Raw genomic sequence first — 25,220 nt, forward strand, 5'->3', positions numbered from 1 at the left:
ATTTGAATCGCCTGGCAAACTTCCACACCACTCAATATGTATATAGAAAGGTATACAAAAGTGGAGTGCTTGCAACTACTGTAAAAATATATGTTATGTTGTTCTATCTCGCCTTCATTCTTACTGGTTGGGTTTGGACCCTATCCTGAGTTCCGACTCAGCCGTATACTTAAGCTTGAGATCTTCCACTGGCTCTTGGCTGTATCCCTATCCCGTCATGCTCTAGTGAAGCTCCCCAGATCTTGTTTGCCACTAAACAGATTGGAGGCTTTCATCTTGGCTCTGGCTAAGTGAACCAGCCTTTATTATTTTTATTATCTTTATTATACATTTTTTCTCTAAAAGGATTTCTAGTTATACTTTAAAAATAGTTACCATTTACTATTCTTGTAGGTATTGTAATTATTTAGGAATATTCGTTGCTGTATTGTTGCTTCTGGCCATCGTTTTTTCATTAGGCCTTGTTTTTCCCTATCCTGGCCAATTTTTCTACATTTATTGTTGCTAGAGTAAATAGAAAGGCGTCAGCCCATTTAAGTTAGAGGGCTGCCGCTGACCGTTTTAGTTAGAGGGCATCTTGTGAGCGTTTATTGTTAACAGTTTTTCCTACTGCTTGAATAAAAGGGGCTTCAGCCCATTTAAGTTAGAGGGCAACCTAACTTCTTTTGTTTCTGTACTGGTTGAAGTTTAAAAAAAAAAAAAAAAAGTTTGTTTCATATTGTATATATTATACTGTGGGGTTTAATAGTTGGTGTTGTAGTTATTATTTTGTGTGTGTGTTTGTGTGCGTGTGCGTGCGTGTGTGTGTGTGTGTGTGTGTGTGTGTGTGTGTGTGTGTGTGTGCGTGTGTGTGTGTGTGTGTGTATACTGTGATTTAAACATGTCCAAAGAGCATAAGGAAACTAAGCCTTCGGATTTTAAAAAGTGTAGTAAGTGCAGCCAGAAGATGTCGATAATGGACTCCCATACTGTTTGTGTTTATTGCTTGGGAGCAATACATCTGCAGGAATCATGTTCGATATGTCACTCATTCAGCTCTTGAGTGCTACTAGAGCGAAAAAACAAGTTAATTGTGAGAGGCTTATTGAAGTCCCCCTTCCAGGAAGCTATAGAAGAATGTCCAGGCATTTCAGGATCAACAAAATCATCTTCTACTAAATAAGACAAGTCCACTAATAGATCTTCTCCCTCTTTGGAGCAATCGAAGCCTGTTAGAAAATTGTGCAAAATTGTATCTCCGACTCTGACTATTTCGGAACCGACAAAATCTGCTTCATTGATGCCAACTGTTTCAGTGCGTATGGAATTTCAACTCGGGAGCTGGTCCCCAGAATTGGAGCCAGTTAGTCCTGTTCTGAGGTCACCTATTTTGCAGTCAATCAGATCCCCAACTCTCTCCTCTAAGTTCTCCAGGAGTCTTTTTGGGATGATGATGTGGATAGGGTGGTGCGTAGGCTTCTAAAGACACCAGCGCTTGCCAGACTTCTTTCAGCTCCAGCCCACAGGGATTCGGAGCCAGCCAAGACTGTCCCACTGACATCGATTCCTCCTCCAAACAGACCCGGGACCTCGGTGTCAGAATACTTGGAACCAACTTTTGTGGAAGCATCGGTGCAGAGAACCATCATGGTATCTTCGGAACCGAAGGCTGCTCCGACATCCTCGGTCCTGTCCGAGGAGTCTAGGAGCCGAAGCTGTCTGGTTGGGTCCAGGGAGGGGAGTCGGAGCGGGCATTTGTCGGATCTGAACTTACCTCTCAGGGCTTTAGCTCGGATGAGCTCAGATCCTACATCGGCTTTGGAGCCAACCCCCTTGGTTCTGGGGATTTCTTCTGGGTTTTCGGAGCCAGAGGTATCTTCAGATCAGGGGAGGGGGTCTTTTGAGCTGATGAGGAGGGTGCTGTCTGCTCACACATCTCCACTCAGGGGTTCTGACATTCCTTCCCCTAAGGTAGTGGCGTCCATCTCTGCACCTCACCATCCACAGACCAGCAGAGACCCTAGGCTTCAGGGTACCCTATCGGGTGAACCCCTCTCTTCTGAAACCTCTCCAGAATACGCTTCTGAAGCGGTCACTCATAAGATACTCTGCAAGAGGGAGCATTTGGACTTCCCAGAGGAGTCAGTCACCTCAGACACAGACCTTGATGAGACGGAAGGGTCTCAATGGTTACCCTATAAGGATGTCACCTTCGCAGACATCCTAGAAATCCATAAGCAGAAAGGAGGCTGCAAGCCCATCAAGCCTTCTGATGAGGAGGCTGTTTACCTGAAGGCCTTTGGGTCTTGCCCTTCAGCCACTCGGGTGTCTTCACCTTTCAACGAACTTATGGAACTACTTAGTTGAAAGGCATGGGAGTCTCCAGATGTAGTGGACCCTGTCCGTAAGAGGCCAAATAAGTTCATTACAGCCCCTTCAGATAGAGACTTCCTGACCAAGGGTGTCCCTGTTGATGCTATGGTGGTGGCTGTAGGCACCAAAAAGGAACTTTCTGAAACATCCTCGTCTGTCCATCCACCGAACAAGGAGTCTCATACAATGGACAGAAATGAGAAGCGCATGTTTCCTTCAATGACTTTTGCACTCAGATCGCTGAACTATCTGATGCATTTTACAAGGTTACAAAGAGATCTCCTAAAGGAGTTGGGCGATACTCTCCAAGTTACAGTAGCTGCAGGGGTATCAGATAAGGTTTCCTTTCAGCTCTCCACCTTAAATTCTGTGGTCAACTCTTCCATGAGGCTTATTTCTTATGCAGCAGATGGAGCGAGCAGAGCAGTGGGTTCAGGAATTTTCCTAAGGAGACATTCCTGGATACGCTTATGCGACTTTGCGGAACCTTTCAAATCTTCCTTTATTAATGCCCCATTCGATGGCTCATCCTTGTTCAGGCCAAAAGTTAAGGAGATACTAACCAGGTGTGAACAGGAAGGAAAGACTCTCTCAGCCGTAGGAGTCCATTTTTTCGTACCTTCTAGGCCTTATCAAAAAGGCCGGGGGGGGGGGATATGGTTCCGTAAATCCCAGAGAGTTTTTCAGGATACATGTGGTGACTCTTCCCCTAGAGGCAGAGGGGGAAGTACAAGTGGAAGATGCCATCCACGCAGCAGAGGGGGTCCGCAAAACCAGGGTGACAGGGATTCTTTCCGTGGTAGACCCTTTCAGCACTTCTGAAGGGAGGCCCATCTGTCCATCTCTGGAGGCATTCGGGGGTCAATTATCTTTGTACCTAAAAGCCTGGCTGGAAATAACAAAAGACAAGTGAGTACAAAGTATCATATCCAGAGGATACTCCATACCATTTTCTCTTCTCGTCCCAAACATAAAGAAAACCCCGGATGTTCCACCCAGTCAAAGGGATCAAGCAACTATAGAAATTCAAACGTTGCTAGACAAAAGAGTCATCCAAAGTGTCCCCGCAGACCATATGAGTTCCGGAACTTACTCAAGATTCTTTTTAGTGCCAGAAAGAACTGGGAAATGGAGACCAATTTTGGATCTCAGCAGATTAAATGAATCAACAAAAAAGACCAATTTCCGGATGGTAACACTGCAGTCGATTCTTACCTTTTTGAGAAAAGACAATTGGATGTGCTCTGTAGACCTCCAGGATGCGCACTACGATGCTCTGCCCTTTGGTCTCACTACAGCCCCCAGAGTGTTCACCAACTGCATGGCAGTAGTCATGGCTCACCTGAGCGGTCTAGGATTCCAACTGTTTCCGTATCTAGATGACTGGCTCCTAACTGCCACTACCAAGCATCTACTACTGGAATCAAGAGACACTGCTCTCTCTCTCTCTCTGCTCTCATCTGGGAATCACAATAAATTACAAAAAATCTGCCTTGTTGCCATCGCAAGGTATCATGTTTATAGGAGCAGATTTAGACATAGTAAACATGATGGCAAAACTTCCTGCAGAAAGAGTCTTAGTTCTGAGACAGCAAGTTTCCCACCTTCTCTCCATAACAAGAGTACAGGCAAGGACAGTTTTGAAAGTCTTGGGAACCATGGCAGCAGTGATAAGTTTAGTTCCACTAGCATGCATGCATGCACATGAGAATTCTGCAGTGGTTACTGTTCACCCAGTGGTCTTTGCAGGAACTACCTATGTCTCATCAAATTCTGTTAACAGAGTCCTGCAAGAAGGACCTTTGCTGGTGGCATCACTCCAGTCATGTAGCATCAGGTCAACCCTTTCTTTCCACACAGCTTGTGGCCACAATGATCACGGACGCTTCCCAGATTGGGAGGGGGGCATTATCTGGGAACGACAGTCCAAGGCACTTGGCAGAATCATGAGGTCCATTTGCACATCAGTATCCTAGAGATGAGAGCAGTGCTTTTGATGTTGCAGACACTCCAGACCTCTTTCCCGCTGGGTACAAATGCTGTACAGACAGACAAAATGTCTGTTGTCTGGTACATAAACAAATAAGGAGGGACCAGATCTTGCCCCCTTTGTCGAGAGGCCGTCAGAGTATGGCAGTGGGCGATCTCTTCCCAATGTTTTCTGATAGTAACGCACATCCCGGGGAAATCCAATGTGATAGCAGACAAACTCAGCAGAGCAATTCTCTTGCCTCATGAGTGGTCCTTAAAACAAGAGGTAGTGAAGATGATCTTCCGAAAATGAGGCCAGCCTTGCTACAACCTTTTCACCACATCCATGAATGCCAAATGCAGCAGCTATTTTGCCCTGATCCCCCCCTCCAGGGGAGTCACCAAGGGATGCACTTGTACACGGATTGGCCCTCGGGACTTCTTTATGCCCTCCCTCCTTTTCCTCTAATACCCAAGGTTCTCCAGAAAGCCAGCTCATTGGGAAGCAAGCTAATTCTCATTGCCCCATACTGGCCTCGTCAGATTTTGTTCCCCTTCCTTTGGCCTTATCTTCAGGAGGAGCTGTGGGTTCTGGACCCTTTTCCAGACCTTCTGACTCATGTCCAGAGTGCTCCACCCTTGTCTTCAAACCCTCAAATTGACAGCTTGGCTCCTCCAATTCCAATTATAGCCAGGCTTCCTAACCTCCCTCATTCGGTCAAACATATTTTTATCTCTTCTCATAAAGCCTCAGCGAGAAAATTATGTACCAGTAAATGGAAAAAGTTTTCTTCCTGGGCTTTGACAAAAAACATTGACCCCTTTTTCTGCTCCTATAACTTCTATTCTTGAATTTCTGGCAAAACTATTTAATGAAGGCGCAGCTGCAGCTACCATTCGTGTACAGTTAGCACCAATATCTAATTTCCATATAAGCAATTTTGCCCCTAACTTGATGTCCCACAAACTATGCAAAGCCTTCCTGAAGGGTACTAATTTGTTAAGACCACCCATAAAAACACCCCTAGCACCATGGGACCTAAACTTTGTTTTGTCCTGTTTGATCCTTCCCTCGTTTGAACCTGCGTCATCATGTGATCTAAAACTTTTATAGTGGAAAATAAGTATGTTGATTTCCATCACTTCTGCTAGAAGAGTTTCAGAACTGCAAGCATTATCGATCAAGCCACCATATATGCTTTTTCACAAAGATAGTGTATCCTTTCAAACAAACCCATCCTTCCTGCCAAAAGTATGCTCAGAGTCTAACCTAAATCAGTCCATAAAGTTACCATTTTTTTCCCAAACCATGGTAACAAGGCAGAATATAAGCTTCACCAACTGAATGTACATATACAATTATGCTTCTACTTACGTAGGACAAAGGACTTCAGGAAATCTGATCAGTTGTTTGTGCCATTTTCAGAAGCAAAGAAAGGTGTCCCTATATCTAAGGTCACACTTTCAAAATAGCTCTCAGATTGTATTACCTTGATATATAATTCTAATAACAAAGTTCTCCCCTTTAAAGTCAAAGGTCATTCTACAAGAGCCATGGCAACCTCTTCTGCCTTTCGAGCTAGACTGCCACTTGATAGAATTTGTGCTGTTACGACTTGGGCAACACCTCATACCTTTATCACTCATTACAAAGTAGATATGGACTCCAGGGACAGGGCCACACCTTTGGGTCCACTGTCCTGAAGAATATACTCCCATGAGCCACCCAAGAAATATGGTGCTAGGTACGCTGTCCCAAAAAGTAAGAATGAAGGCGAGATAGGACAACATAACATAAAGAAGTTATGTACTCACCATAATGTTCCATGTTTGTTGTCCAGCTCACCTTCATTCTTGCATCCCACCCTCTTTCCCCCTACCTATGGCTCCTGGAGAACAGAGGGCAAAGAGGTTCTTTCTTTGGCAAGTGTGTCTTTTACCTTCTTCTTGTCTTCGTAAGATGTATTGATAGTACCTTAAGTACCTACAGTTTCCAGCAAACAAGATCTGGGGAGCTTCACTAGAGCATGATGGGATATGGATATTGCCACAAGCTAGTGGAAGACACTGAGCTTTTGTATACGGCCGAGTCGGAACTGAGGATCGGTTCTGAATCCAAGCAGTAAGAATGAAGGTGAGATGGACAACAAACATGGAACATTATGGTGAGTACATAACTTCTTTTTTTGTTGCACCAAAGCAAAAATCAGTGGTTTCTCTGTTACAGTAAAAGGTAACTACAGTTGCACAACAAAAGGAGTAGGTTATGCAGCCCTTTGCCAGTCTTGTAACAGTTTTTACATTGGCAAGACTGAGTGGGTGGTCAAATAGAGAGTCTATGAACAGCTTTATGAAATTAGAACTAAGTGTTAAACTAATGGACTTTTAAACATCTAACAGTACACCCAGATTACCAGTTTAAATTTGTCATTCTTGAGCAATTGCCCTTGCATCCCAGGAGAAGCCTATGGGGTCTAACACTTGAAAAGAAAGAACTTACTTGGCAATTGCATTTGAATTCAGTTAGCCCATTAGGCTAAATGGGGTTATTTCTATTTCTTGTTTACTTAAATCTCAAAGGCAACCATTAATCATGTATTTTTCAACATTTATTTAACACTTCACATTCACCTTATACATTTTGGAAAGTGTTTTAGCCACTTTTAATTAACCGGAAGGTCTTGCAGTGTTTAAAGTGTTTTTGAAATTTGTATCCATTTGACTTTAAAAGTGAGCATGTTTCTTTTAATTCTTTTAATTTTTGGCGCAGTTTGGTCATGTGAGCTTCAGAAGGTTTTAAGTACTGGTTTCTCTGTTACATTGTATTCATTGTATCTGATGAAGTTTTGTGGATTTATATATGAGACGAAAGTACTTATGGTTTCTTTTATTAAACAGTGAATCATTCACAAAGCCTAGTTCATTAATAGTGAGTGATTTGTATTTCACCCACAATGGAGCAGTTTGTTTTCACTTAACATTGGTATTTACATTTGTTTTTTTTTTTTTTGTCTTTGGTAGTAATCTACCTGCATTTTGTGCCCTTCTCTTCCTGGTTGTGCTTTAGTTTGTTTCTTTGTGTATGTAGGTTCATAGGTTCATACTAGGCTATCTGCCCTAGGGCATTTATAAGCCTAGCCAGAGTGTGTTAGGCTTTCGCCACCCATTTTAAATTAATTTTGCTATGCCCTTTTTTGAGGTTAGTATACTGTGCCTCTGTCTAACAGTGACACAGAAGTGATACCCGAGGTAAACCTACGATCCCCCATCCACTCATCAAGATTCCTCTTGAAGAGAGTCAATGAGGGACTCTGCCTAACCTGGACTGGGATTTTATTCCTGAGTGAAGGGAGCCTCTGGGTTATGAATCTGTCCCTCCAGCATGTCCTATTTATTTCAGTGCTGAGGTTCAAGTCTCTCGAGCGCATAGCTCGATGGGATTTGGATTTTCTGAGGTGCAGCATGTCCATTAATTCCGGGTTGGGCATGGCTTTATACGACAGGCACAGATCGCCTCTGAGCAGGTGGTATGCCACTGAGTAGAGCTGGAGTTTCTTTAACCGGGCAGCATATGGCTTCTGTTTGAGCCCTTTGATCCTCTTGGTGATGTACTTTTGGGGTCTTTCCAGTTGCTGCAGGTGTCTGGTAAGGTACATCTCAAAAGGGGCATTGTACTCAATTATGGGCCTGATGAGGGATGAGTAAAGAGGCACGATGACCTCCCCTGATCTAGATGTGAATCCCTTCATGATTAGGTGGGCTATATAAAATGTTTTTCTAACCACTTTGGCCACGTGGTTGTCAAATGAGAGATTGCTATCAACTTGGGTCTCCAGGTCCCTAATTACTTCTTCCGTACTTAATGGATTACTACTTATGTGGTAATTTGTGGCACTTTGTTTTTACCAAAGGGGATGACTATACACTTTTTGGCGTTTAGCTTGAGGCCATGGCTCTGGCACCAGTTGTCTGTTTCTATGAGGCCCTTTTGGAGGATGCTTGTGTTGGCTGGAGAGTCGATTATGGTGCCCAGTTTGCAGTCATCTGCGAACTTGGTCAGCCACAGTCCTTCTGTGTTGGCCTGTACCTCTGAGAAATATATACTGAACAAGAGAGGTCCCAGGACTGAGACTTGTGGGACACCACTTGTAACTGGTTTGGAGTCTGACATGGCTCCAGCAATTCTAACCATGTGGGTTCTGTCCTTGAGCCAGTTTGCAACCCATCTAGTGACACAGGGGTTTATATTTAAGCTGGTGAACTTATCTATAATGCCCGAGTGAGGTATTGTATCGAAGGCTTTTGCGAGGTCCAGGTAGGCTGTGTGGACCACCTTCCCCTCGTCAATGGCCTTGGTGACTGTTTCAAAGAAATCGACCAGGTTTAAGAGGCAGGATCTGCCCTTAACAAAGCCGAACTGGGTAGGATCCAGTGTTTGTAGGTCCCCAATATCTTTATTTATAAGGTCCATGATGATCCTTTCCATAGCTTTGCAGACCAAGCTAGTCAGGCTTATGGGGCGATAGTTTCCAGGATCCATTGAGGCACCACCTTTGTGGAGAGGGACCACCGTTGCTGTACGCCACTCTTTGGGTACATATCCTGTAGTAAGGCTGAGATTAAACAGTAGTTTTATGTTTGGGTTTAGCTCTTCTTGGAGTTCATGTAGGACGCAGCCCGGGACACCGTCTGGTCCCATTGATGCTGTGTTTTTGCTTTGGAGAGGGGCTCTTACCAGAGCATCTGAGATGTCAGGGGGGCAGCACTCTGCTGGGATAGATATTTGCCCTTTTGGTGGGGGTTGGAGTTTGCGCTGAACCTGTCAGCTAGCATGTTGGCAATGTCTGTGGGTTCAGTGTATTTTTTGTCATTTTGGACTAATTCTGAGCATATCTGGGAATTCCCACCCAGGTTCCTAACATAACTAAAGAAAGCCTTGTGATTATCCTTAGTGTCCTGTGCAATTTTTCTCTCGAAGCTGGCCTTAGACGATTTTATGAGTGCCCGTAGTTTTTTGCTAATACTGATCAGAGATGCCTTCCCTTTTTGGGATTTTGCTCTATCATGTAGTAGCTTCCTCCTTCTATTGTATAGTTTGTTTATGGCTGGGGTCCACCAGACAGGACATCTGCCTTTGGAGGATTGGGTTTTGGTTTTATTTGGGATTGCATGTTCCATGCATTCCTAAAGGTGTTCATAGAATGCGTTTATAAAGGATTCTGCGGTCTGGGCTATATTTTCCACAGGCCCGGGGGCTTTGAAGGATTCCACCTCGGTTTTGAGGAGTGTGAAATTTGCTTTAGAGAAGTTTTTCACTGTGGTTTTCTGGGCAGGGGGTGGGGTCGGGATGTGAATATCCAGTGAGATTAGTTTATGGTCTGATCTTACCAGTGAGGAATACACTTCTGGTCTGGAGCATAGAGTCCCCATGTTGGTGATGATCAGGTCCAGTATGTTTTCCCCTCTTGTGGGAGTGGTAACAAGTTGTTCCATAGCATTTGAGTTTATACATTTTAGGAACCTTTGGGCTAGGGTGTTGGAGCTAGAGTAGAATATTATCCAGATGTTCCTTTATTTTCTCTTTAGCACTCTGCAGTTGCACCTTTTCTTGTTCTGTAAGATTCCCCCCTATTCTACAATACTTTAACCTTTGCCAGCCCCTCTAAATAATTCCTTATACTTCCTAACCATATATTTTTCTTTTATTTCTAGACAAGTTTTAAACTGCAGATTCATTTTATCCTACTGACTAGCTATAAGTTCTGAAAAAAAATCTGTCTTCCCTAATAACTCTTGAATAATTTCCACTACCCATTCCTTAAATTTCTCTATTTAGCAGATAGGAGGGGAAATGCCGGCGTCTCATTTTTATCTAATTACCGTGCATTTTTATCTTTATTGTTATTGGCGCATTGCCATAAATAGTTATGGGATGTGTGTCGAAGCTTTCAGTTAAAAGCACGTTCCTATGGAATATAATTTCTGTCTAGTCTAGCCTAGTTATTGTACCTTGGGGAATAGTATGTAAAATTTTCTGAGTTCCTACTACTAAATTTATATCTTCTGTACCAGATGTTTTCATAAATGTCTTCAGAAGTCTACCTTCTTTTGTTGTATTTTCCCTTCTTGATCCCCTAAATACATCCTTGTTGCAAATCAAGTTCCATTCCCTAACTTTAAGTAAAATTCCCTGCTGAAAGATGTTATTTCTCCTAAAATTTTCTTAAGCACCATAATAGCTGTTTTAGGTGAAATATAAATGCACACTAGCGTAATCCTCCTCCATTGCCAGTACTCCTAACTATCACAAATCTGCCACTGTTATCTTTTTTTCCCTCTTCCTGTAGGAATTAGTATAAGTATTCTCCTTCCCTTTGTTCCTGATGCTCTGCAGAATATCTATTCTGAAATCCTTTCTTTATCAAATTCATGTGCTTTTCTAAATCTGATTAATGTAACATTGCTATTTGCTCTCTGCCTTTCATAGGTTCATAGGTTGGTACTAGGCTATCGGCCCTAGTGCCTGTACAAGCCTAGCCATAACAATTCCCTGGCTATTTCTTCCCACAATATTTACTTCCCTGAACCCTTGTCAAGCAGGGCAACTGACGTGATCCCCGGGGTAAATTTCCTATCTGCCATCCAGCCATCAAGGTTCATTTTGAAGAGGGCCAAGGAGGCGCTCTGCTTGACATGTATGGGCAGTCTTTTCCAAAGTATGGGAAGTCTCTGGGTCAGGAACCTATCCCTCCAGCATGTTTTGTTCATTGTGATGACAAGGTTTAGGCCCCTGGAGCATGTGGCTCTGATGGATTGGGATTTCTTCAAGTGTAGCATGTCCAACAGCTCTGGGTTTGACATGGCTTGTATGTTAAGCAGAGATCGCCTCTGAGTAGATGATATGCGACAGAGTATAGCTGGAGTTTTTTTAGTTGGTTAGCACAGGGTGTCTGCTTTAGTCCTGTGATTCTTTTAGTGAGGTGTTTCTGCTGCCTTTCCAGTTGTTGCAGATGTCTTGTGAGGTACATACCAAATGGGGAGTTGTACTCTATGATGGGTCTAATGAGGGATGAGTACAATGGGACAATGACCTCCTTTTTTCTGGATGAAAAGCCCTTAGTGATGAGGTGTGCCACATAGAAGGATTTCCTGACTGTTGTGGCGATGTGATTATCGAAGGTGGGACCACTGTCCACCAGTGTTCCTAAGTCTGTTATCACATTTTTGGTGTTTAGTGTACTGCCACCTATTTGGTAATTCATGGGTACATGTTTTTTCCCAAAGGGGATAACTATACACTTCTTGGCATTAAGCTTGAGCCCATGGCTCTGGCACCAAGGATCTGTTTCTGTAAAGCCCTTTTGTAGAATATCCACATCATTTGGGGATTCAGTAGTGGCTCCCAGTTTGCAGTCATCTGTGAACTTTGTTAGCCAGAGTCCCTTAGTGTTGGCCTGTACTTCAGAGAAGTAGATGCCAAACAAGAGGAGTCCCAGGACTGAACCCTGAGGTACTCCATTTGTCACTTGTCTGGAGCTGGATTTGGAGTTGACTACGTTTATAGTGTGGGTTCTGTCAGTAAGCCAGTTGGCAACCCATTGAGTGACGTAGGGATTTATGCCCAGCTTAGTAAGTTTATCTATGATTCCAGAGTGGGGGATGGTGTCAAAGGCCTTGGCGAGGTCCAAATAGGCTGTGTGGACTGCCTTCGTCCACGGCTCTGGAGACTGGTTCAAAGAAGTCAGTCAGGTTCAGGAGACACGATTGGCCCTTCATGAACCCAAACTGGGTGGGGTCCAGTGTTTGAAGGTTGCCAATGTCTGTTTATAATAGAATTCAGTACTCTTACCTTTTTAATCTTTATCTGTGAGGCCATTTTCATTTCAAAATAATATGGGTAATATAACCATTATGATAAGAAGTTATTATTCCCACCTTTTTATGCATGACAGCTTTTTTAAATGTCTAGTTCCAACTTTTGTGTTACATACACTAATGCTTGATAGGTTGATCTTTTATACAGTTAATCCAGTGTTGTCTATTTCATCCGTTTCAAACATATGGGTCTTAGTACCAACATCTAAGCTTCTTTGGTTACAAAACTCTGACTCCTCCCATACCCACAGTTCTCTGGACTCCACCTTAGTTGCTCAGGTGTCATTTGCCTCTCAAAAGCATCAGATGTGTGAAAGACATCTCTTTCAGTGTACTATATCCTTTGCAGATTAAGGGTTCTCCTCCTGCCGAGAGAGTTTTCTGTCTCTCTCCTTTGTCTGTAATTAGTATTAAGTGTAACTTTTAGCTAGTTTGTTGGGGAAGTTATGGTTTTTTTGTCCTCTTCTTCTGGGATCCTTGGCCTTTTGGTTTTGTAAAAATAAATGTATATATGTATATGACTGTGTATGTATGTGTGCGTGTGCGTGTGTGTGTGTGTGTGTGTGTGTGTGTGTGTGTGTGTGTGTGTGTATATATATATATATATATATATATATATATATATACATGTGTGTGTAGTCTAAATGTAAATGTTATTATTTTTATTAGTTTTGTGTAGGACTGTGTCTCTTTTTGGTTTTCCATGGTCTTCGCTATGTGTGAAGCCTCTGGATTCAAAAATTGTTTGGAGTGTGGGCATAAACTCCCACCCCAGGACCCACACTGCAAGTGTGTGTTGCTTGGATGCTACGCATTTGGATGTGGACTACCAGTCTGCACTGCCTTTAGTGCCAGGGCCCTTTAGCCGAGAATGGACAAGCTAGTTCTGAGGGGGCTTCTTCCAGCACAGACAAGGACTACTCCTTCAACCTCTACTGCATCCCCTTCCAAGAAGGATTAGCCTAAATCTAAAGATAAAGGAAAAGAAAAAAAGAGGAAGAGGTGTACAAGGATAGAGAGAGAAAGAGAAGAGTAAATCTCCAGTCAAGTTTGCCAAAAATCACTCCCTAGAGCGAACAACTTTGCTTGGGCCCAAATCAAAACTGCTCGAAGATTGGATCCAGCAACTCCTTAGGTCCAATCTCCTTTGCCAAGAGCCTGATACTCACTGAGACTGGTGAGTCCTAGATTGCACTCCCCTATTCTCCAGCAAAGGAGATACTCCAGACCACCATAAGTGGCATCATCCACTCATTCATCTCAGTCTCACGGAGCTGGATGTTCACCAAGATCACACAGCGGTAGCAGTCCACCAGCATCTGCTGGGATCCAAGTCTTGCCATACCTCAGCAATTGGCTCCTAACTGCTTCCTCCGAGCATCTACTTTTGCATCACCTGGACCAGGTGTTCCGGTTGCTACTGTATTTTGGAATAACTGTAAGTCTACCAAAATGTCGACAGACTCCAACAAAGAGTTGAGTTTATAGGATGTGGCCAAGATACCAGTCTGCAGATAGTCAGTCCTTCCCAGTCCTGAGTTCAGTCACTTTGCCTTACATCCTTACAAGTACTACATCACTCGACACCACCAGCAAGGTTAGTTTTGCATCTTTTAGGCCTCATGGCAACCACAATTCTTATGGTCCCTCTAGCCAGATACTACATAAGAGTGCTGCAGTGGACTTCAGTACAGTGATCTCAGTCCAGTCACCATTTGATTTCAAACATTTGAATTACTCAGGTCTGCAAACAACTCTCCACTGTGGTGGGTACCATCCCTGACTCTAACCGAGGGTTGCCCTTTCCAGTCAAAATCACCATTTGCAATAGTAACCATGGACACCTTCCTTCTAGTTTGGCGAGTGGGGGCACTTCGAAGGGAGAATGTTCCAAGTTACATGGTCATCACTACAGGTCAGTCTTCACATCGGAAGTCTTGGAGTTGAGGGTGGTTCTCCTAGCGTTGTAGGCATTCCAGGACCTCTTCCTGAAGAGTGTGATTTCCATACAGACAGACAACATGGTAGTGATATGGTACATCACCAAGTATGGGGAAGCATCTTCTTATCCTCTATGTTGAAAGACCATGAGAGTTTGACAGTGGTTGATGTCTTCACATCGTTTTCTGATAACAGTTCTTATCCCAGGACTGTCCAGAGTGCAGACAAATTGAGCAGAACAGTCCTGATGCCTCACAAGTGGCCAGTCAGTCCTACAGTGACATGTTTGATATTCACTTGTTGGGATCAGCCTTTTTGCAATCTTTTTACGTGCTATCTAAACAACAAAAAAATATAGCAGCTATTTTGCCCTGATACCCTCCACAGGGAAAGTTACTAAAGGGTGCTGTGGCCCCCTGGCCTCCTATATGCCTTCCCTCCTTTGCCCCAGTGAACAAATTCATGCAGAAAGCAAGATAGTTCAAGGCTATGGTGGTTCTCATTGCCCCCTTTTGGCCCCCGACAGACATGGTTTCCCTACCTATGCTTCTACTAGTACATCCCCTATGGATGTTGGATCATTATCCAAACCTTACTGACTCATCCACCTGGACTGTCTCCTTCGGACCAGAAGTCCATGGAGGTAACCCCATGGTTTCTCCAATTTTGAGCATAGCCAGAGAAGCAAAGCTTCCTCCTGCAGGAATTGGCATTCTTTCTGCTTCTCAGAAACCATCCACTAGAAAATGTTACCAGAGTAAATGAAAGATATTTTCTATTTGTGCCTTCTCTAAAGGTCTGGACCCTTTTTCAGCACCTGCTCCATCTATATTAGAATTTTTTATTTGAACTCTTTGACAAGAGTTCCAGATTTCCACTATCAATGTACAGATGGTGGCTGTTTCAAATTTTCATGTTGGATATAAAGACACTCCAATAGCTTGACTTAAATTTCCAAAGCCTTCTTGAAAGGTACCTTTTTACTTAAGACCTCCGGTTAGAGAGAAGGTCCCTCCCTGAAGCAGCACCATTATGCTGCAAGCTGTGACTCAGTATCCCTTTGAACCTGCAACCAAAGAAGAACTAAAATGTCTTACTTGGAAAACAATTTTCCAAGTGGCAGTAACATCAGCCAGACAAATCTTGGACTAACTGGCTCTTTTATGGAAGCCTGTTTATCTAATATTACACAAGGATAGTTTCCCATCGAACTAACACGTCCTTTATTCCTAAGCGGGCATCTGAAGTAAATCTAAATCAATCCATAAACTTGCCAGTGTTTTTCCCCAAATATTCAAACAAAGGAGAGTACTTGTTGCATATGTTAGATGTCCATAGGTAGCTCAGATTCTACGTTTACAGAACAAAACAATTCAAAAGAGATGTTCAGTTGTTCATTTCATTTTTGAAACCAAAGTTGGGGAAGGTGGCAGCTTACGTTAGTTTGTCCAGATGGCTGTCAGTCTGTAACTTATTTGTCTATCATAAAAATAATTTACCTTTACTAGGTAAACCAAAGGCTGATTCAACTAAGGTTATTTCCACTTCGACAGTATTTAATAGAGGACTATCCATTGAGGACATTTGTGCTGTGGCCACTTGGTATATGGTGCATACCTTTTTGTCGCATTTATAAGTTGGGTGCTCAATCCAGATTACGTTCCTTCTTTGGTTCCACCATATTCAGGAATGTCCTTCCTTGTTACCACCCAAATTGACAGCTTGAGATTCTCTGCTGTATGTTTGAAATGGATGAAAGTAGACAATATTGAATATGAAAGATATGTGCTTACCATAATGTTAAATCTCTGTTGTCTATTTTTCATCGGGTTCAAACTCCTTCCTTCCTGCCCCCTTCCTATATGGCTTTGAGATGCTTGGGTGGGCTTTTTATTCCCTGTCTATGCACAGTCATGTGAGACTGTTCCCACTATCCCTCACCAGGTTGGGACCATCTAACTTAGTGGTTCCATCTGTAGAATGGTTCTGATATCAGACAAAGAGGAGGACAAACTCAATCTGAGCGAATAAGGTGAAGTCCGGGGAATTATGGGTAGGGGAGGAGTCAGAGCTCTGGATCTGAAGAAGCTTTGAAGTCGATGCTGAGGTTGGATCTGGTCAGATTCAACATCCCATATATTTGAACTGGATGAAAATCAGACAGTATGGCTCTAACCTTATGGTGAGTGCATTACTTTCATTTTCTTGTTAACTGCATGTGAACCTATATCACATTTTACAAGACTTTTTTGTTTTAATGAAAACCCTCAATCAAAAAAAAAACACCCTCCAAGACTTATTAACTCAAAACAAGCACACACAACTATGTACATCTTTAAATAATGAAGTTTAACCCTCCTGATAGGCCAACCACAGGCATTAACTAACTTCAAATAAAGGTTATCGATGCTAAGGAGCATGTTACAGCCTTTCCTATGTACACAAATTGCTGTCTTTTCTTGACTTATCTTTATTCCCTTCCCAGATCTGAAAACAGTTTGTATACTTTCAGAAAGCATTAACTTTTGGCATTAAAAATGCTTTGGCTTTTGTTGCCTGCCCTTCTGGTAAGCTTGCCTCCATGAGCTACCTTCAGCTGCAGACTTCTCAACTCACACTGAAATTTTATCTGCTAAAGGAAAACTTTTCATTACAGTGTTCTCTTGTTTACTTGCTTACACACACACACATAAAAAAAAAACTTTTTTTATTGGATTAAGTCACTGGGCCTTAATCCAAACATTCCCCTTGGAAATGTAAGCGAAAACATACCAATTTTATATATATTATAATGTGTGCACTTTTACACCCCATCCCTGACCTCAACAACCCAAGGTTACTGCATATTAACTCAAACAGGCTTTTGTCCAGTTTGTCTTCTCTTTTGTATTGTAATGCCTACATTTCTTACATCTAAAAAGAAGAAAGGTACTTGTTTACTTTAGTATCTTTATCACCTGCAACAATATCTAAAAATGCTTGATTGTGTAACATGGAATTTAGAAACATAAAATGTTTTATACAAATATTGTTAACAGCAAAAGTTGATCTGATGCTGTCATTTTCATTCATTCCTCAACTGATGGGTCTCTGATCTGTCTCAGCTGCATTTACTAGACTCTGAGATCCAACTCTCGAGTTCTTACCTTTACCCGTAATGGCCCATTTACCCTGCCTTATCTCAACAGATGCAGATCCTTCTTGTTGAGCTTTGGATGTATTTTTTGCCCCAGTAAGTGTGACTTCTTTTGTAATTTTTCTTACAGTTTCACATTTCCTCATCACGTCTTCAACCTGTTTAGAGCTTGGAATTTATAGGTGCTCATTTGGACACAGTCTGTCAGATAGTGTCCCTTCCGCAAAACAGATTATGAACCATCGGGTGTCAAGTAATACAAGTTATCTCATACCCTTCTCCTGCAGCCAGGTTGATTCTTCAGACTTTAGAGTCGATGGCAGCAGCCATAACCTAGGTTTCTATGGCTCAGGCTTGCTTTTGTATATGCATTCTTCAATGGAATCTAGCTGTTCAGTGGTCAATTCTGTGCCATCCCTTGTCTCCACCAGTGAAACTCACACAAGTATGCAGAGACTACCTGTGTTGGTGGATTCATTGCCTCCCAGTTTGGGTGGGGGGACATTTCTTGGGAAGGGAAGTGCAAGGCATATGATCCCCAGAAAAGACCAGTTCACATGTCAGTGTCCTAGAGATGAGAGAGGTCCTCCTAGAGTTGCAGGCCTTCCAGGATGCTCTTCCTGTCTGGACAATTTGTGGTTCAAACCAACAGCATGTTTTTGGTTTGGTACATCAACAAACTGAGGGAATCCCAGTATTATCCCCTTTGTCAAGAGAAAATAAGAGTGTGGCAATGAGTGATCTCCTCCAACCACTTTCTTATGGTAATGCACATCCCAGGGAAGACTAGGGTGCTTGCGGACACTCAGCAGCTCTATTATTGTGCCCTAAAAGTAGCCTGCAGTCAGTGGTGGAGAGGATTTTCCATTGATGGGGTCAACCGTGTTGTGATCTGTTTGCATCTCCACACAAGTGCAGCAGGTTTTTTTGCCCTGATCTCCCCCTCGGGGGGGGGGGTCACTGAGAGATGCTGTACTCCACATTTGGACCTCCGGTCTCCTTTATGCTTATCCCCAATACCTCTAATTCCTAAATTCTTACAGAAGGCACTTTGGTTAAAGAACACGGTTATCTTCATTGCCCCTTTTTGGCTTCATCAAGTGTGGTTCCCTTTCATTTGGTCCAACCTTCTATATCCACCCTGGATACTGGATTCCAGTCCAGACCTTGTGTCTCAAGCCACGGGGATAGATCACCTGGACATTGCAGGCCTCAAGTTGATGGTATGGTTTCTCCAAGTCCACTGATGTTTAGACAGCCCAGGCTTTCCTCCCCGTTCTGACAGGTATTACTATCATCCCAGAAGGCCTCTACTAGAATCTACAAGAGTAAATGGAAGTGCTTCTCCATTTGGGCTTTTAGAGGGAATTAGACGCCTTCACTTGCCTCAATTTTTGCTGTCCTGGGGTTTTTAGGATCTATTTTTCAAGAATGGGCTAGTTTCTCTACTGTGAAAGTGCAGTTGGCAGCCATATCTGATTTTCATTCAGGTGAAAATGCTTCCTCTTTAGTTTCATCAAGATTCTGCAAGGCTCTCCGTAAAGGTACCTTTTTTCTTAGGTCCCCAGTGAAGGACCGTTCCCAACACTGGGATTTAACAGTTGTACTGGAAATTTGACTCGAGTCCTTTTGAACCATTGGCTAGATCTGACTTAAAATTTTTATCTTGGAAAACTGCTTTTCTAGTGGCTATTACTTCTGCAAGACAAGTATCTGAGCTCTAGGTTGTCTCTTTCAAATCCCCTTATTTGATCTTTCCCAAAGATAGAGTTTCTTTATGGACCAATCCATCCTGCTTACCTAAAGTTGCTTCGGAGGCAACTATTAACCAAGTCATTAATTTGCCTGTTTTCTTTCCCAGCTTCATTAATAAAGGAGAATACATGCTTCATCTCTTGGCTGTACAGAGACAGCTCCACTTTTATCTGCACAGGACAAAATATTTCAGAAATATGGATCAGTTCGTCTCTTTGTCCCAGAACAAATTAGGTAAGCCAGTTTCTAAAGTTAACTTAGCCAGATGGCTGACAGACTGCATTTCCTTTGTTTACTGTCAGTGAGATTTGTTCATTACCAGACCTCCTAATGCACACTCCACCAGGTCTATGGCTACTTCATCCGCTTTTTGGTCTAGGACTTCAATTGATGACATTTGTGCTGCAGCTACTTGGTCCAGTGCTTTTACTTTTGTTGCTCATTACGAATTGGATTTGACTTCCAGAAGCAGGGCTGTCTTCGGTTTGGAAAATACTCCAAAATATCCTTCCTTGAGGGCCACCCAAGGTGCCCGTAGCTGAGGGTTCTGTCCCATCTGTTGAGGAATGAATAAAAAATAACAACATTAGATATTAACGTTATGTACTCGCCATAACTATGCATCTGTGTTTTCCATTTTCATTCTACCTCAACTTCCCACCCTCCTTCCTTTTTCCCTTTTATTCCTGGAGTGACCTTATGATTGTTGTGGAAACTCTGTCCCAGGTTTGAGTCCCAGTCCTTTCTACTTGCTTTCCTTTTATCTTGGCCTGAGATTTGGTATGGGTAAAGGGAAGAGCTTACGAGTTGGATCTGAGAGTATAGTAAATGTGGCCAAGCCAGATTTTAGGTTGGATCCGAGACCCATAAGTTGAGGAAGAATGAAAATTGACAACAAAGATACATAGTTATGGTGAGTACATAACTTTAATTTTTACTTACTGTTAGTTTTTTTCTCCTTTCCTTTCAGTGTCCCTCTAAACATTAATGACATGAAGTGAAGTATATGCTTATCAGACCCCCAAAAGTTTAACAGGGTCAACATATGTTCAGTCTTTCCACTTTTTCTTGAAAAGCCATATTTCACAAATGTGATTGATGCTTTATAATCTCACATTTAATCACTAAATTCAGTGTTGCTTGTCTTCTTCCTCTCCATCTCCCTATTCCAGACTCTGGTTCAAGTCCATAGTACTCCTGAATCTTCCAGTCAACTCCTGTGTTTTTTTTTTCTGTCTCTCGAGCATTTCCTTTGGAGTATTGGAAAAGGTTTGACTGGCAAAGTCTGTCTATGAACTTTATTTTATGAAGAATGCGAAGCAGAGTCCCCTTCTGTTTGATGGCTCATTTTTTTTGTTGGAAAGACTTTTGTATTTCCTCCTTAGCCTGTTCTGCATCAAAAATGACTTTTATCCTCCTGAAAAAAAAATATTCTGAAGACAGTTTGATACAGCAGTTTGAATCTCACACTTGCCTCTCAGCATTCCCTGATTGACGGGATCAATTCTTCTGCCTAGTGTACAGTGAATATTCATTTTCCACAAATATTCTACTGTCTCCAGTTTTTAATACTTTGCCCTCCTGCCTCAGTTTTGCCAGGATCAACTCTTCCTGCTGGTATGATTGCTTCTTTACTAATACAGGTCTTAGCAGCTTTCACATGGCAAAGTTTGGAGTATACACTCAATGTGCTCTTTCAATTAACAAACCCTGCTGTGGAATACCAGTTCAGTTGCTTATCTGTGCTTTCATAAAATGAATACAGTCTGTTACTTCTAGCTTATCTGTTAAAGCAGTAAATCTCAGGTTTCTCTATATGCTTTGTCCTCTATCTTTACCATTTTTGGAGCAGCTCTTCTTGAATAGAATCATACTCATCCAACCTTTCTTCATTTCAACCTCTGATTTTTGCAGTGTTTTAATTTCATCTGAGTAGCTGTTTAAACCTTCTTCCATTTTTCCCACCTTTTGCTATTTGAGTTGATATGCTCCTTCAATGTTTTGTTTATTTTAATCAGCTTTGAGCATATTTAATTTATATATTTATTTGCATACATTACTGGAAGCCATATCTTGTACTAGATCTGGAGCTTGATCTGCTTTTTGCTGAACAGCTGCATGATTCTTCCCTGTCAGTTTTCTCTTCACCTTCTCTACTTGATTTTCTTTCAGGCTATCTAGGTGTCTTCTTTGCTGGCATCCAGGTAGCGTACTTATTAGCCAATAACAGAATTTACTAAAATTGGCCCTTATATCTGTTTGTTTTCACACTGTACAAGCTGAAATTAAGCTTTTGATCAGTGTGCAGCCATCTTGTTAAGTCACTGCATCTCTTTTTTTTTATTTAGCTCATGGAAAAGTTATTCCTTGATATATCTACCCCAACTTCTGTATAGCCACTGCAGCTATCAGGCTTCCTCAGGGGAATTAACACCTTTACTGTACTTGAAGCAGCAAGTTGGACTTTTGTTCACACTTTCTCTATTCAGAGCGATTTAGGGGTAGCCTCCAGATCCAGGGCAGGATTGGTCTGTATTGTCCTGCTTCTTTTCCTAATTAATTTTCTCCATCTGCTTATCACACCATGCTTTAAGAGTCTTTCTAAATGTGAGGACTGCAGTAGTGAATAATACTATGAAGAACATAATACTGTTGTTGTAGGAACTTACAGCAAATGTAGATGTTCAAGTAGGCACACTATTGGATTCCAGCTGTCCTCCCTCCTACCACTCCTTTCTATTGTATTTTCCTTTACCATCTGGGCTGTGATTGTATCCTGGTCATTTTCCTGTATCGTCCGTTATGTTTCCCTACTAGGACCCTTTCTCTCTTTTATTTGTATATACATCCCAAAGAGGGGGAGATTTGGGTCATCTAGGATAGATCTGGGGCACACAGAGCTGTGTGATCTGTTGTGGCTTGGCACCAAGGTTTTCTACCTGGCTTTTGCTTTGAAGAAAGATCAGAATATTACATCAGCTGACACATAACTCTTATATCACTGACATTCTTGCAACCTGGTGGTCTTGCCCAAAGCCCTGGAAGAAGGTAAAACTCTGGACGTTGGGCTGGCCAGTTAGGCTACATGCAGGCATGAATCCCCAGACATAGTAAATACAGCAGTGAATCTACTTCAACATATATATTTATGGTAAGTTCCTAACCTAGTTATACTTTAGTGGCAGTGTAGCTGTTAAGCAAGAGCAGATGTGATCTTTTTCCATAGGAAGGTCTTGCTGTCTAAAAGAGTAGCAGTATTTTCACAAACTGTGTTTGCTTAGAAAATTCTGTTTATTATTCTGATATTCTTTATGGAACTCGACCATTGTTATATTTCTTTCAGGCACATGTACGCACAGAAGTGAGAAACAAACCAGGCTGTGGAAGAATTCATCTTGGAGCCTGCTTTTATAACACTCCCACCACCATTTATATTGTACTACTGTGGATTAAATAAACTTTAGGGATTGTTAGAGTGTGTATCTGAATACGTCTAAACATGTCTGTGATCAGTTTGTACTATAGGAACTAGTGGTATGTCTGAATCAGGCCAAAGTCACTTCCACCTATTATATATTTTGGAAGAATTGTTACAGGCAGATGAAAAGTGGTTTTAATGCAGGGAGAAGCTCTGACATGGAGCAGTGTAGATAATTACTCCATATCTGAGGTAGGCCTGAGCCGCTGAGGTATTAATTTCCAAGGGAACAGTTTAATGAACATTCAAAAATGCCAACGTTTTATAGTGATGCTTCATGTTGAGGCACAACTTTACATGATACAGTTAGATTTATTTATTTATTTTTACATTTGTTGACTGGGCTAGTCTGACTGGATATATGTCTATTTTCAGTAGAGGCCCGGGAAGAAAAGCTCCACATAAAATACATTAACAAACAGAACATTAAACTTCATTTACAGATTGTCAGGCAAAACAGGTGTTACATGGTAACTTAGCATTCATGATAGATAAAAATAGAACAAATAAGATGAACCCCCCCCCACCCCCCACCCCTTGGATGAAATTTTTTTTGTGTTTTTTAACCAGACACTGCAAGAAGAAAAAAGTATTCAAAAGAATGTGGGGATTTGGAAATGGTTGTGTGTAATTTTCATCAGTTGAATCATTTTAGGTGATACGCTTTTAATATTTAGTGTATCTATACTGTTTACATCATTTATACAATAAATAGTTTATCTGTAAAAATCTTATGTTTATTAAAGTACCATTTCACCATCTCCTTGCTTACCCTTAGAATTGTTCTTTTGAGGAGACAGAGTGCTAGCTTGCTGTTACATTTTTGGACCTTTGAGCTGTATTTGCATTGAAATTTTACTTCCACAGTAGATGTGTAGATTAGTCTGCATAAAACAGCTTGTATGGTGGGCTGTGTGGTCAGAGCTGTACTAGTGTTTGAAGATTACTTTTTTTTTATATATATATTTTTTAGGGTACTGTCACAGAGGATAAGGCCATCGCTTCCCATATTGTTGTCCCTAGTCCCAGCAGTTTAGAAGAAGGTAAGATTTAAGATTTTAGGAGTATGCTGATTTATGATTTATTTAGGTGAAAAGTTAAAACTCTGCTCAGTTGTATACCAAGCTTCATTGCCATAGACTGTCAAACTGTGGCCATCAATCCAAGAACTTTATGATGTTTTTACTTGTTTGTGTTTTTGTGGGTGGGTTTCCTTTGGTATGTGGAGGTAAGCTTTATGATGTGGAGAGTGTATCATATTTGATTTCTGGTTATTGAACAAACTAATAAAAATATGCTGCTAGTACTAACTGTGCCATAGTCTCAGTGCCATACAAACTTGTTAATGGTTTGCAGTCATATTATCTTTGAGTTTGATCTGCTCTGAGTGACAGATTCATTTACTTTGTTTTATTAGTTCATTTGTTACTTTTATTATAATATGGTTTGTGTTGCATGTTATTGGCTTCACTATTAACAAGATTAAATCCTACAGCTTTATTGTGTTTGTGATTCTAGCCATATCCTGTCTGTCCTGTTATGAATTTGTGCCATTCTGCACTTTTTAAAACCATTTCCTGTCTCACTTTGTTTTTCTGTTAGTTTTAAGTGCTGCAGATAATCTCCATTAACTTCCCCTTGAGTAGTGTCTCCTTGTGTTTTTTTCTTTGCTTCTTCCACATTACCTCTTTTAGTTTCCCTTCTGGTTTGTTTTTGATGTGTGTTTATTTTAACTTTACTTTCTGCGTGTATATTTTAACTTTTTTCCTTGTATTCATTCACATTTTTGTTGTAGAAGAGTGGGTGCGCCCTGTGATGAAGAGAGACAAACAGGTTCTGTTGCACTGGGGTTATTTTCCAGACAGGTATGTCCATGACACTACTGTATACTCAGCCAAGAATACATGACCTGTGCCATTTGAAAGATTTGATCTGTTTACCTGTCTTGTGTTTGTCTTCTTTTATGCTCTAATCTCTGCATAATCTTTGTTTTTTATTTAATTTTTATGTTCCTTATGTACATGCATACACTCTGCATCATATACCAGGTGGTACTTTGTAATAGGTTTCCTTTTCCAGCTGGTAATATTCTTGCTTTGATAACACTGTATTGTATTTGGTTCACCTGCCAGGTTATCAGGTTATTGCACTGTTCCTTACATTGAGTTAATCAGATATGATAACCCTTCATGCTTTCTTTCTTGGATTTCTATGACACATACACACACTATATATATATATATATATATATATATATATATATATATATATATATATATATATATATATCAAGTTCACAGCATTTCAGGTAGGAAATTGAATAGCTAGTTGGTTGCCAGCTACTGCTTATATAAAAGACTGCTGCTAAGTAGGAATTCAGGAAGTAGCTTCCCAGTGGAATGTTCACCATTGGATAAGCAGGGGCATGCTTTAAAGATCTGTAACTCATGGAGCTCACTGGCCGTTTTATGACTTTTCGTGGATTTAGCATTGTGGGGTAACCTTTGATGTAGAGCTTTAACAAAGTCTTGGTTGATGCCTGCAGCCATGAACTTTACGGCCTACTTGTTAAAAGGACTGAGAGAGAGACTGAGTCTATGTAATATAAGGTTTGATGAGGCATCAGTAAGGACTGAAAATTGCTTGCTAATGTATTTTGATAAGTGTTGTAAATAGACTTTTGGAGCTAGGGTGATTTGTAATTTCTTCTGG

General features: G+C 41.5%; 1 protein-coding gene across 1 annotated transcript in view; it reads left to right on the forward strand.

Annotated features, from left to right (window-relative positions):
- SMARCC2 (SWI/SNF related, matrix associated, actin dependent regulator of chromatin subfamily c member 2) overlaps positions 1-25,220 on the forward strand; it is a 2,789,858-nt gene that overhangs the window by 642,948 nt on the left and 2,121,690 nt on the right. Inside the window, exons 6-7 of the mRNA XM_044083737.1 lie at positions 23,482-23,551; positions 24,304-24,373. Of these exons, the coding sequence (XP_043939672.1) occupies positions 23,482-23,551; positions 24,304-24,373 (140 nt within the window). The remainder of the gene's footprint in view (positions 1-23,481; positions 23,552-24,303; positions 24,374-25,220) is intronic.

This window comes from Protopterus annectens, chromosome 9.part0 (genome assembly GCF_019279795.1).
Source record: "Protopterus annectens isolate FY-2018-M chromosome 9.part0, PAN1.0, whole genome shotgun sequence".
NCBI classification, from domain to species: Eukaryota; Metazoa; Chordata; order Ceratodontiformes; family Protopteridae; genus Protopterus; species Protopterus annectens.